The sequence below is a fragment of the Simochromis diagramma genome, unplaced genomic scaffold, assembly GCF_900408965.1.
Source record: "Simochromis diagramma unplaced genomic scaffold, fSimDia1.1 OVJJ01000705.1, whole genome shotgun sequence".
Taxonomy (NCBI): Eukaryota; Metazoa; Chordata; class Actinopteri; order Cichliformes; family Cichlidae; genus Simochromis; species Simochromis diagramma.
This window is the reverse complement of record NW_024387448.1, coordinates 3,407,972-3,421,355: the sequence shown is the minus strand read 5'-3', so window position 1 is coordinate 3,421,355 and position 13,384 is coordinate 3,407,972. Positions and strand designations below refer to the sequence as shown.

The 13,384-nt window shown below is 41.7% G+C and overlaps 1 protein-coding gene across 1 annotated transcript; it reads left to right on the top strand.

Moving 5' to 3' along the window:
• The first annotated feature begins 5,784 nt into the window (after positions 1 to 5,784).
• pim1 (Pim-1 proto-oncogene, serine/threonine kinase) lies at positions 5,785 to 9,792 on the top strand. The gene is made up of 6 exons (XM_040013859.1): positions 5,785 to 6,211; positions 6,462 to 6,568; positions 6,690 to 6,740; positions 6,876 to 7,242; positions 7,783 to 7,959; positions 8,070 to 9,792. Exons 1-6 carry the CDS (start codon positions 6,130 to 6,132, stop codon positions 8,282 to 8,284), a joined length of 999 nt encoding a protein of 332 aa, XP_039869793.1. The 5' UTR covers positions 5,785 to 6,129; the 3' UTR covers positions 8,285 to 9,792.
• The last annotated feature ends 3,592 nt before the right edge of the window (positions 9,793 to 13,384 follow it).

Here is a 13,384-nt window from a genome sequence, read left to right as displayed (position 1 = left end):
CTATGATCTGAAAGCCCACAGTAACAAGGCTAAACCTCACAATAGTTCTATTATTGTAACCGCTCGCAATGTGAAAAGCAGCCTGCCTGTTTTACACACTGATTATACCAACTCCTCTTTAACCAACACAACAAAGATCATAAACAACCCTTCAGTAGCAGAACCCCTAATTGGGACAAGTGGGGATAATTTCCTTAAAGAACAGTCTGAGTGGCCCAGGACAGGTATGCTAATAACCTCTGACCTGAAATCAGGCCTGTGCTGACATGAAAGTTGACCTGTGGTGACCTATGGGACTCTGTAGTGCTTTCCCACATAGGCCTTCTTTTGATGTGTATTGGAGCCTTTTCCCATGAGCCCCACTAGCCAAGTCCTCTTATAACCTGAGGAGAGCAGTGGATAAGAGGCTACCTGAGGAGAGGTCAGGCCACACCGGAGGCTAGTCTTTCTGCCTTTAAGTCATCTCTAAATATAACTTGCCCTCCCCATCTCATTCCTTAAACACACACAATCATTCACACATGCCCATGCTTTCCTTATTTAGGGGGGAACCTAAAAAGACTTTGCTGGTAATTTGGAAGCATGGCAGATAATGTTTCAGTGGTTGTATTTATTTGTGTGTGTTTAAGTGTGCACCACCTTTGGTGGTTGGGTTAGCAACTTCCAGGTCCTGTGTCGTAGCACAGGGCAATGGCCAGGCATTGTAACTTTCACCCCAGACATTATGAAGCACTGAAATCAGTGACTGCTCAAATGGGAAAGCAAGGGGAACCAAACTTTCAGCACTAAGCATTCATTCCTGACTATCCCATATAAATAACAGAACACAAGGACCCTGCAGGCTTCATTGTCATTCGGCTTCATTGTCAACATAAATGACACAGGCAGGCTTTGTTTGTCTGAGAGCAGCAAAGCTCCTGCTGAGCTGCAAGACAGTATTACGACCCTCCTCTAATTACGTGGTCATCTTTGTCAATCACTGTCACAGAGCACACACCTACCCATGATAATCGGCTATCAGTGATGAGCATACAGATGCCTTTTTGAGATCCTTTGGGGGGATTTTAGCTGATGATCATGAGTTAATTGTTACATTTGTTACACGCTTTTTCATGCACATGGAATCTTCATTATGACAAATTATTTTTTTCTGCTCAGAAAATGAAAGCAAAGCATGTCTATATGTAAAAGGCTAGATATTAGGAAAGCTATATTTTTCTCCATTAGCATCATTACAGCTGAGAGGTTATTTGAGTTCACTATAGGCTCACACAGCTTAAAGCAATTACAATATATAAACAGCAATTATCCCTGCATTGGGGGGCTCTGCATTTATTGTGAGCTCTGAAGGTGCTGTCATGAATGATAAGGCTGTGAGTGAAGTATCAAACCCATTATGGGGGAAAATTACAGAGAATGTCCATTAACACAGTCATCACTATGCATATCATAAGGAAAAGCCTGCATGCTTTTACTTAAACCAGCTATTTACAATAATTACCCGTTTCGATTCCACACAGACAGCAAAGGCATAAAATACAAATCAGTATATCTTATAATTATACATGCTTGTGTCACAGGATTTTATGTGAATATAACAACATTGGAGAGTTCAATCTAGTGTTTAACTCATTGGAACCACTAGTGGACCTTTATCTCGTGACCTTCTGTAATCATTTTCCTGCTACTTACAGCAGGTGGGAACTGTGGTTCAGCTAAAGAAGGCGGCCCGGCCAGCAGTTAATGATTGATGGATGGACACGTGTCTTAAGTGGTGTTTCACTTTTTACCCCAATCCAGAAAGACTGAGAGGAGTGAAAAAGAGGTCACACATGTGGGTGAGGGAGAAAGTGAATCATCTCCTTGAAAGGCAATGTGTTCTTAATAAATATGTCATATCGGACATTTCATAACTTTTACAGGAAGCGCGAAGGTGGAGTAGCAAGTCAGGAGTTTGCCAAAAGGTAACAGAGATAATAATTTTCTTTATGGCAACCTCCCTCCCAAAGAAGCCAGCTCACAGTATCAAGATTTTCACTGGATATGATGTCTTGTTTTGTTTTCTTTTCAGGTTTTTTTTGTTTGTTTGTTTTTTGTTTTGCTACGTTAAGCATTTAGCGATCTCATAAAACTCAGAATAAAAGTGCCTTTTATCCAAATATTTACAAAGGGTTATGCACATACTGATTATGACCAGTCATTCTACACAAACATTGGTGTTGTGAAACTTTCCAGTGGAAATGGTTTTCATTTCTCTAGAAAGAGGAAGTAATTCATAGACATATTATGCAAGCCAACTTTAGCTATGTGGCTTTTTTATCCTGTGGCCTCTAAAGTTTCAATATGCAGAATAACACTGATGTAAATGAAAAACCTGCTACAAATTTGAGCCCACCAGCCCATCACACGGGTCACTGTGGCTCTGTTTGGCGACCATAAAGAGCGGGATGCCCTGCTTTACACTGAGAACCTGCCGCCCTCCCCTTAGGGGAAATACGTCAGGATATTGGAGTGAGCAGCTGGTCCCAAACTAATAACCTGTCCTTTTGACAGATGGGCTTAGATGGCTGTCATTTGAGCATTGCTGATCATGCAGGCAGGAATATCTGCAGCCTACAGAAAGATGATGCACTCACTTGTGGCATTTCACTGTGGCACTCATTGCTTTGGATCGTTTCATTTTCACACACTTCTCCTGTGCCCCTAACTGGGCATGAAGCGCACACTCCCATCAGAACCCATGCCACTGTAACACCACTTACCCTTACATTATTACAGCAGGAACATAAACGCATTAACAACAGTTTCATAGATTATCCACTTATTCACATATATTTCGACACTGAAGCTATGTTCAATTCAAATACAAGTGTGGCAAATGTGATTTAAGCTACAAAGCCTGGTCAGTGACATTAAAATCAAGGCCTTAAAAGGTCATAGTCTGATTAATGCAAACATATAAAGGAACTGAAAGGTGTGTAAATGAAATCTGAATGAATACGAGGTGGGCCTACCCACTTGGTGCATTGCATTGTGAAAAACTGTTCGAGCAAGTTGCTATCACCATCTCAGAAAAGGGTAACACAGAGATCAAGGGAGCCAAGGGCCATTTTCCAATAGACTTCTATACAACTGGATTTCTTTATTGCAGCAGAATGAGACTGTACACTGTACATGAGCATGCACAATGCTGGTTTAAATATTTGATAAAACAGTGATACCAAAAGCAACATGAATGCTAATTGAAATGTTTTATATAAAAGGCAAATGGTGCAGGGAGGGAGTGTACGTGTTATGGAAAAGTGAAGCATAACCAAGATGCAAGAAATTGCATGAAATCTGAAAGAAGAAGAGGAAAGGTTTGAAGCTTACACGTTAGTGTTTTGGCCACCATCATGTTAATGACCTTTTACAGATGAAATGGTATTATCATGAGGTTTTCTGAAACCAAGCTGGTAATGGTAAAGGCTAATAAAGGCTAATCTCAAGGTTTCACGATGTGTTCTTGCTTTGTTTTTGTTTTTTTCTTAATTTGTGCTATACAAATAAAGTTTATGTTTATGACTTTTTGGAGCCTGCCTCAAGTGGCACTAAATGGGATAGCAGTGTTTGCACTGGCTTCTGTTTTAGGAATTTAGGCGTTTCAAAATCTCTTCAGTAAAGTGCAGAAGGTTTTGAACATGGGGAGCAATCTTGCTGAAGCATAGCCGCTATTAAAGTCTATTAAAGTCTGGGGGCGGGGTTGTTATAAATTAAGCAAATGAATTTATCATTAATGTTATCAGATGACAAGGTTATACTTCCCCAAACAAAAGACACAAACACAGCCTGATGTCACACAGAATTATAAACTCATTACAGTTTGACTCTGACGTCTGGAGCCAAGCAAACCAAACAGGACAGAGCAAATAATGCTTACATCTTTCGACTCAGTGGGGATAATGTTAATGTGGAAAGGGTTCAGAATAATCCTTTTAAAGCAATGCAGAAGGCCTCACAGACACTCCATACATATATCCAGTAGATGTTGAGCTGGCGATGCATTTCTACTTTCAAATAATGCAGAAAAATGTGTGCAAACTGGCGCCTAAAATTTACAAAAGAATGCAGGAAATGAAGTCAACAGTTACTGGGGGCTACTTCATGTGTGTGTCCCCTTGCCTCCCTGTTGTCCTCAAATGGAATCTACACCCAGGAAGAATGGCTGGTGTAGATCCTAAAGAAAGAAGGAAGGTACATATGTTTGGTTACAGAGCCCTCATCCACACCAGTACTTGAAGGAAGCCTTTTAAATGAGATTGACATTTGGTTACATTGTTCTGCACCTGATTTGCATATTGTCTTCAAACATTTTAGGGCTGAAGGAATTTGCCCAGGGTGTCCCAAATGCATGTATCAACAGCCCCGCTTTCTCTCATTGTCATTCCACTAAGCCAGACTGACCTGAAAATACCTTAAGAGAGTAGCCCACTGAGTCTTTTTTTCCCTTACATGCACTCAATGACCTTCATGGTGCATTAAGCACACATTTTTGTGCATGCTAGCCCGTGCATTAAAAAAAAACTACAAAAAACGAATCTCTGCCACTAAATACAAAACAAAGCTGCAAAATAGTAAATCATCTGCACTTTATCTGTCACCTTTTTTTAAACTGTAGTGTATCTACAAAGCAGTGTTTCTCATCCACCCACACACCACTTACTGTTTTATTCTTTTGGGATGCGTCATCTCACGACATACATGTGAAACGCAATAAATCAGTAGCATGACCGTTTAAGATCTGCTGTGAAATTTCAAAGGAAAACAAAATGCAACTTAAGCATGGGTGGGGGAAAGGGAGCATGCCATTCAGACAATAACATGCGCGGGAAAAAGAAGGCGGAGAGAGGAGGAGCAGAGAGGGCAAAAAGAGGAGGGGGCCTGGGGAGGGGGGTAAATGGAAGCCTATTTATCTCTAGTTTCCCACATCCTGTGAACGGCTGCAGACACGGCCACCCAATTTGAAAGAATGAGTGGAATGCAGCTATTCTCACTAGCGCCTCTTTGATGCAGCAGCCAGTTGAGAGGCATTGTCAACTGAAAGCGCAGTCCTGGGCTTCACTTCATGCCATAAAGCTTTGTGTTGAATGTGAAATTAATCAGGTGATTGGCAGGGGGTGAGCATAACTGAAGTGCAAATTGATGAACTGCTCTCAGGTCATATCTATACTTTGAGTGCATACAAATGTGTGTGTTATAAGCACAAATATCTTTATGAAGCAATTTGGATGCTTCAGTGCAGCAACAGGGTGTTTATTTTGTTAAATGCAGGCTTAGCAAGTGCCCTGCAAACAGTGAAAAAAAAAAGGAAAACGCTCTGCAGGTGATATCAAGCTATGCCAGAGAGTAGACAAAATGTTATATGCAGCTTCACCAGTGCCGCCCTTTTATCTTCAGTCTTATTCCTAATGGTCTAGTTATATCCCCTTCACCCCACCCGGTTTGGTTTCCCGAGAAGGGAGGAGACAAGCACTTGGCCTTGGATTTGCATTTCCCTCCAACATGAATTCATAATTATTACTTTAGTCTCTCCCTTTTTGGCGCGTTTTGATTCCCGCCACGTCTGTGTCTGGCAGGCCGGTTAGCTTTATTTTCAGTCTGTGATTGACATGTGGTATTTGCTTTTTATTGGTGTAGAGGAGCGGAAGAGGGCGGGACCAATGTAGACGTCAGCATTTGGTACCCGCCTCCTTACTATAGTCATATAAGGGTCCTCCCCCCCCCCCGATCAGATATTTTCAGGAGCCGGTGTCAGACTGAGGCACTAGGTTGAACCCTGCCTTATCTCTTTGTATCGCGCATTTTTACTCAACTGTTTACAAAACATTGCAGGGGAACTGCCGTAGCTCGCGTTAGGTTTTCATCCTTTTGCCGGGACTACGTTTTTGGCTATATTTTCCTGGACCACAGGGACTGTTTTTTTTGTCTGCTATTCGGATGAAAGGATCCCTACCGCATTTTTGTTCCTGCAACGTGGACTCGGAGCTCAGCACGGGAGAGACGCACTGTCGGAATAAAACTACTCCTTTCAACAAAACAAAAACGAAGACGGAGGGCACACGTCGTTGACCTGCGGTGGATATTAAAGGAATGCTGCTGTCCAAGCTCAATTCTCTGGCGCACATCTCCACTGTAGACATGCCGGCGAAAATCCAGCTCCAGGTTCATCAAGGTTAGACGCCCTTTTTCTCCCCCCGCTGTGTTGTCATGGAGGACGGCGCTGCAGCAGTGGCTCAGTCTACACACGCTAGCAGCTAGTTTAACTTAATAACTGCCGAGGACGGCCATTTATTAACAGTAATGTTAGCCATGTTGCAATATTTTATATTCTTATATTAGCGCCGTTATACTGTGCTGTTTCCAGCGCGGATAAGCGGGTTTGCTCTCCGGTATTTACCGGCTATGTTTATACTGTGTTGCAGTGAAAGAGAGGGAGCCTTTCGAGAAGCTTTATCAGGTCGGCGCCGTGCTGGGCAGCGGCGGCTTCGGAACCGTCTACTCCGGAACGAAGATAGCCGACGGAGCTCCGGTTAGTACGCCATGTTTTAATATTAGAATACGTTTTTTATGTGCTCATTTATTTGTCATGGTTATTACATGTGCGGTTGTTGTACACGTTGTGTGACGCGGTCTCTCCTTTGCCATGGCAGGTCGCTGTCAAACATGTAGCCAAGGACAGAATCTCGGAGTGGGGAGAGCTGGTAAGAAGCAGTTTTATTATTAGCGCCTTTTTAATTAAGATGAAAAACATATTACTTATCAATACCCAAACATGCGGGTTGGTTTAGGGCGTGTACGTGTGTATTGAATGCTGTATTTGTCATTTGTCTCTAAAGCCTAACGGCTCTCGGGTCCCAATGGAGATCGTCCTGCTGAAAAAAGTCGGGACGGGCTTCCGCGGCGTTATCAAGATGCTGGACTGGTTCGAGCGGCCGGACAGCTTCATCATCGTAATGGAGAGACCCGAGAACGTCAAGGACTTGTTCGACTTCATCACCGAGAAAGGTGCCTTACCGGAGGACCTGGCGCGGAGCTTTTTCCGCCAGGTGCTGGAGGCCGTGCGGCACTGCCAGAACTGCGGCGTAGTGCACCGGGACATCAAAGACGAGAACATTCTCATCGACCTCCGCACCGGGGAGATGAAGCTCATCGATTTCGGCTCCGGAGCCCTGCTGAAGGACACCATTTACACGGACTTTGATGGTGAGTTCACTGCGCTCAGTATATGGTGCGCTGTATATTGTTTTTGTTTTTCACCTAACTTGTTTAAATATACTTTTTATCGACATCATTAGGGTTATAAGGTTTTTGCCCGTTTAGACCACAGCAGAAATTCCCAGCTTGTGTAATCATACTCCACACAGCCGCCTTTTAGTACATGCTGGAAGGTTTTGCCTTAGTTTTGTTGCCCCCCACTGGAGGGAAGTGGTATTTTTACAACTCAAAGTTTGTAAACAAAGTCACATGTCTGCTCCCCCTCCCTCCAGTGCACTCTGTTACCGCACGCAAAAACTGCCTGTCACGCTGCCTGGCACCTGAGCCCAGATAACAGCCTGAGAAACAGGCTCAGCTGACAAATCCCCAGTCCTTGTTTATCATTCAACTCTCCCCAGAAATATTTTCATTTTCACTATTACTGTGTTATGATAAGTCACATGGTTTTCTGAGATTTTCAAATTTTCTTTTAGAAAGAGTACACCTTTTAAGCTAATTTGTTTCTGTTATTTTATTTTTGTCTCACAGGCACAAGAGTGTACAGTCCTCCAGAGTGGATCAAGTACCATCGCTACCACGGGCGCTCTGCCACAGTTTGGTCCCTGGGTATTCTGCTGTATGACATGGTGTGCGGGGACATCCCATTTGAACATGATGAGGAGATCATGAGGGGGCAGGTCTTCTTCCGGAGAAGAATCTCATCAGGTAAACCCATGTTGCAGCTCATATACCAGCCTTTCAGTCACACGTTGCACATCATCTACTTTACTCATGTGTTGACCAGGACTAATTGCATGTTGCTTCCTTTTCACCAGAATGCCAGCAGCTAATCAAATGGTGTCTGTCTCTGCGGCCAGCCGACCGCCCGTCCTTCGAGGACATCTTCAACCACTCGTGGATGCAGAGCATGTCCTCCTCTGTAGTACCGTCCTCGGTGCAGACAGAGAGCCAGACCACAGAAATCAGACTGCACAGCATCGGCCACGAGCCCTCAGCTTTCACACCCACCCCCGTGGCCGTGGCTCGATGATACGGGCGCGGACTGTTACAATTGGGCTGTTCTGGTCCGAACTGGACTGCACTGATACAAAAGACTTGAAGCAGAGTGGAGAGGAACGTTGGCCACCCACACCCCAGAGCAAAGTGTATGCAACTGCACACATCTGGCAGTTTCGGCCTGGCGGGTCAGACCCTCTTCACTGTCACGACCCCAACTACTTGAGTTTCCCAGCCATTAGTGTCATGACATCATCCTCGCTGGACGCTGATCTAGGCACCGGACGTCCGTGAGTCTGCAGGAGGGCGTGCTCTGGACACACCTGCTTTGAGCAAACACACACCTGTGTGGCTGTTGTGCTGAATGGCAAGAGGACAGAGTTACATAAGCTCTCGTTGCACCGTTCTCTCCCTCGAGATCACAGCAAAGAGGGAAAAGCAAAGACGCTGGTGAAGAGAAGCTTGACTTTTGTTTTTTTTGTTTTCTCAAAGAAAAGTGCCTTCTGTGAGATTGTTGGGGGGGTAGGCGCCTGAAAATACTTGAATTTGTGAAGCAAAAAGGCTTTTCATCAATGGCCTTTTTGCTCCTTACGCTCTACAAGGCTTTATAGCGTTTATTGCTGTCACTGTTTTTCCTCTCGTGGGCCTAGATCAGTAAAGCCTATGCCATTTATAACCACTACTATCACTATTTCTACTACTCCAATGTCATTAGCAACCAGACAACCTCATAGCTCTGGCAGCAACCTGTGCAAACAAATCATAAAAAAAACTGGACTTACCTCACTCTTTACTACAGCATCCACCTCTATTCTACAACCTTTGCTTCCTCCTCCTTCTTGTGTTGTATACAAACACAAGGCTTAGGCAACCGCTCATTCAAACCCACCTGAATGCACACCACAATGCAAAACCATACCGAGATATAACATCCTCTGCTCTTCAATTTTTTTTTTTTTCTTATAAACAGTGCCTCACGCAGGTCTTAAAAGAATCGCTGGGGATGAGAATTGTAAATAAGAACAATATTTATTATTGCTGTCTTCTTTTTCACGCTCAATGAGGTTTTGGTTTTTTTTGGTCACAGATCTTATTTATTTATTTATGAGAGAATTTCGGCTGTTGATGTGTGCGCGTGTGTGTGTATATATACAAATATATATATATATATTTCATTCCACCATCACTGAAGGGCCCACATTATTTAAAGAATAGCAGAGATGTGACCATATTTATGGCTTGAAAAATTTTGAAAAGAGCAGATGTGTATGTTTGTATGTGTTGTAAATAACATGTAAATAGTCCCAAAAGCACTTCCATCCTAATGTATGTAAACATCCAATGTCTACTGATGGTAACTGGTTTTCGTTGCGCTGTTTGAGTGAATGTTGTGAGTGTGAGTGCGAGACTGAGAAGACTTTTCTGGCTGCATGATCGCAGCTTGGATATTTGTTTTGTTTTTCCATCTTTTCAAATTAGAATTGTAAATTATTTTAGAAGCTATTTTTATACAATTTCAATAAATATGTTTCTTTAAAACTATGGCACTTGTGCTCCTTTGTATTGCTTCAAAGAGTTCATTTGTTTTCTGGGGTTAAAAATAAACTTAGAACTGCAACAGACTAGAAATGGATTGACAACACTGCTTTTTTTTTTTTTTTGAGGGTTGTTTTGGGGGGTGGGGTTTAAGCTAGAAACAACAATGGCCTATGCACTGTTTTTAACGCCTACAGAGAATTTACTAGGCCAGAAGGTTATACAACTTCCTGTTTAAGACTGTAGAAAAGCGTCAGAAACGGGAAACGGATGAAGAGATAAGAGGATGGTAGATGGCATCGACATAGGGCAGGGTGCCTGTATCTATGTTAGCGAAGAGAAAACAAGCTCTGCGCTTGGCTTTCAAGTGCAGATAGATATACTCAAGCACTGGCTTCAGTATTAATAATTATTCAAAAAATTTAAAGAAACAAAAGAGGAAAATTAAAGAAAAAAAAAAGATTTCTAAGCAAGAGAATATAATTGTTAATTATAATTGTTCATTCATATACAACAAAGACCTTTGAGAGGAGTTGGGGCTTCTTAAATTGTTCAGTTTTTAATAACAGGGAAAAAGGGAAAACCCAGGCAATCAGTCACTTGCCTATGAGTAGCATCTGGGGAATGCGGGAAGGAAGAACTCTTTTCCTGTAAAAAAAAAAAAAAAAAAGACTTCTGTGAGACTCTGACAAAAGTTATGCAGAAGTGGAATGTTATTGTCTAGGTGATCTTTCATGGATGAATAAAAGCATTTACCCCAGGAAATAAAAAGGCACGCTTATTCCCTGAATTCAGCGAAACAACAGTAAGGCTAACACGAACAACCATGGAGACCGTAGGAGAGTTTTGAAGTCTTGAGTGATGAAACCCTCCAGTAAAAATCAATATAATTCTACCCAAACAACATCAAGTAACGCTTTTGTTGACAATGGATCAAATATTTTATAATCAAAATTGCAATAAATTGTCAACAGTAAGTCTTAGTAAATATAATACAAAATACATAAAGCACAACACTGCTGCATGCATTTTATTTCATTGTACTACAAGGAGTCCTCTTCACTTTTTCACCTCTTCACTGACTTTGTACCCTCTCCTAACAGTGATGAAGGGTTGCATTTCAATGATAAATAGCGGTATATAACGGGCATAAAAAGGGTAAGTTAAAACTAGCTGCTCATCAATGAGGGAAAGTATATTTATATGAGGACCACCACTAAGTCAATTTTTAAGATGTGTGTATCTGTGGTTATTTTTGCTTTGTTCTTTTACTGAAATACATTTTAAAGGATTGTGTTGGGGGGTTTATTACGTCTGGCCACTACAGTTATTTTGTAGATAAAGATCTTACTGTAAAACTACAAAAGTCAAATAAAGCAAGATTTGAGTTGTAAAACTGAATTCTCCAACAACACAGCTTCATCGACTTGTTTAAGGGTCCTGAGCAGCTTTAAAAAATGAGAATTATTAGGGACTATTTTGGAGTATTTTTTTAGATGGATACATAAAAGTGAAGGATCTGAGAATTTTCGTCACCACCGCTCATTAAAGTATCAGTCATTAGGAATAAGGTTTGAACTAATTGCCCTCAGCCAATTCACAGCAGGATGGCCGCTTGTCTTCATGGGTTTAATCCCACTAATAGGCTGCAGATGCTCTTGTGGGTTAATCTAGACATTTGAGCGGTGATAGTAACCAGTGGGCAGCAGCCTATCGTGGATCTGTTCTCTTGGATAGATAAGAGCTGTAGGTTTAATCAGTTGTGATGCTCCCGGGGGGACTGCCAGCCTCGCCGCTAATCTTCCTTGAGACATCTCTGCCAGCACCCCACCTACAGCGAGACAAAGATTTACACAACATCAAATTACATGGAGGTTGGAAATGCTGGCGGGCCATCAGTCCCAGTTAGTGTCTGTCAGGTGAATATAATGTGTGTTTACAAGCCGAGATTTAAATGGACGGATGAGAACTGAAGTAAAGGACATGGGTGTGAAAGCGTTTATAGTTCCCCTAAGCTCAACAAAGCTTATTAGCATCTTTCAGATTATTGTTTTAGCCTCGCCGCTCTCAGGTTTACAGTTTTAGCTCGAGCTCACTGGTTACAGGAAGCAGTTTTTAATAGGAATGCTCGGAACACATTTAGCCCAGCCTTTCTCACATCAAACAACCGGCAGTTCCAGTTAGCAGCTAGCAGGTGACATTCCTCAGTGTCAGCTGAAAGGATGAAACGGTTTGTTTGTAGCTCCAAAGTTCATTAGGGATATAAAATGTCGATGTTTTTGCTACCCAGAAGTGAAAAAAAGATATTACAAGTGTATTGATATTTTTTTTTAGCTAGGCTAAGGAATGGTTATATAAATGGCAATGTCAGCTTTGGTCTACCCTGAACACAACTACTCACAACTACTTTAATGGTCCCACAAATTACCTTGCATTAAGCTTGCTAATGTTAGCTCATATCTTAGCACTCTATTCTCTTTCATATATTGCAACTTCTAGCTCCAAAAGAACCAACACAGTGTACAGGGGTGGCTGTATCTCAGGAGGTAGAGCATCCATCCGAATATGAATGTTGTGTAGGAAGCGCTAAAAAGCTTAGAAGAAAGTGAATGTGTTGTATATGAGTACGTCAGGAGAGTAGAAAAGCGCTATGTAAGAATCAGTCTGTGTATTGTTGTGCAACAGGATAAAATGTAACAACTTTAGAATCCATTAACTTCTTAAAAATGTATTGTGCAACATTCCTGAGCCACCCTTCATTTCTTTCTATTTTGCTAGAAAATGGGAAATGAAATGGGTGTAGTTTTTTTTAAAACATGCAAACATAGAGGGAAAAACAATGTATAAGCCAAAGGTTTAAAAGTCAACGCCTTTATTATTCAATGCAACCTGGACCCTCTCAGGCAAACTTTCTTATAATTTCTTTAAGTAGTCTTCAGGAATAATTCTCCAGGCTCCTCGAAAGACATTCAAAGTCTTTTATGAATGTTGGCCTGTTGCCTTTTATTCTGGTCTTTGCTAAGATGAAATCGCACTGCTCCATTCTCATCATTGTTGAAAAAAGCAGTTGGCAGTGAAACATTTTGCAGATTACATGATGGATCAAAATCTAACCGTACCTTCCTGAGTTCATAATTCCAAAAACATCCTCAAGACAACCATAATGTCCCCATGACAGAGCCTGCACCATCTTTTACAGCCTGTAGACACTCACTGCTGACAATCGGAACAAAAAAAATATGTTTATATACAAATTTGGATTCATCATTCCATAAATACTGCTGCTATTGAATTTCAATCCAGTTTCTGTATAATTTAGCAAACCTCAGCCTTTTTCCCCTCAGCCATTTCTGATGAGTAACAGTATGGTCAAAGGCATCTTCCAGGTCCTGTGAATTTTTAAAAAAGTTTTCTAGTCCTGGCACTTCTACTTTTGTTTTCCACTTGATGTCTCTTAGCAAATAAAAATATTCTTCTAAAAATGATCAGGTACAAGGAGTGGACTAAAAAGGAGCAGAAAAGCAGCCAAGGTTCAATAAAAAGCCCAGAGAACTATTGCTCGCAACCACTTTATAGAATTACATGAAAGTCTGGTTTC

What these genes read in the sequence shown, in the direction of transcription:
- pim1 (XM_040013859.1), top strand. Translation starts at nt 6,130, where the DNA reads ATGCTGCTGTCCAAGCTCAATTCTCTGGCGCACATCTCCACTGTAGAC. An exon ending in TCTCGGAGTGGGGAGAGCTG is followed by an intron (nt 6,741 to 6,875) that starts GTAAGAAGCAGT and finishes TTGTCTCTAAAG; the next exon opens with CCTAACGGCTCTCGGGTCCC. An exon ending in CCGGAGAAGAATCTCATCAG is followed by an intron (nt 7,960 to 8,069) that starts GTAAACCCATGT and finishes CCTTTTCACCAG; the next exon opens with AATGCCAGCAGCTAATCAAA.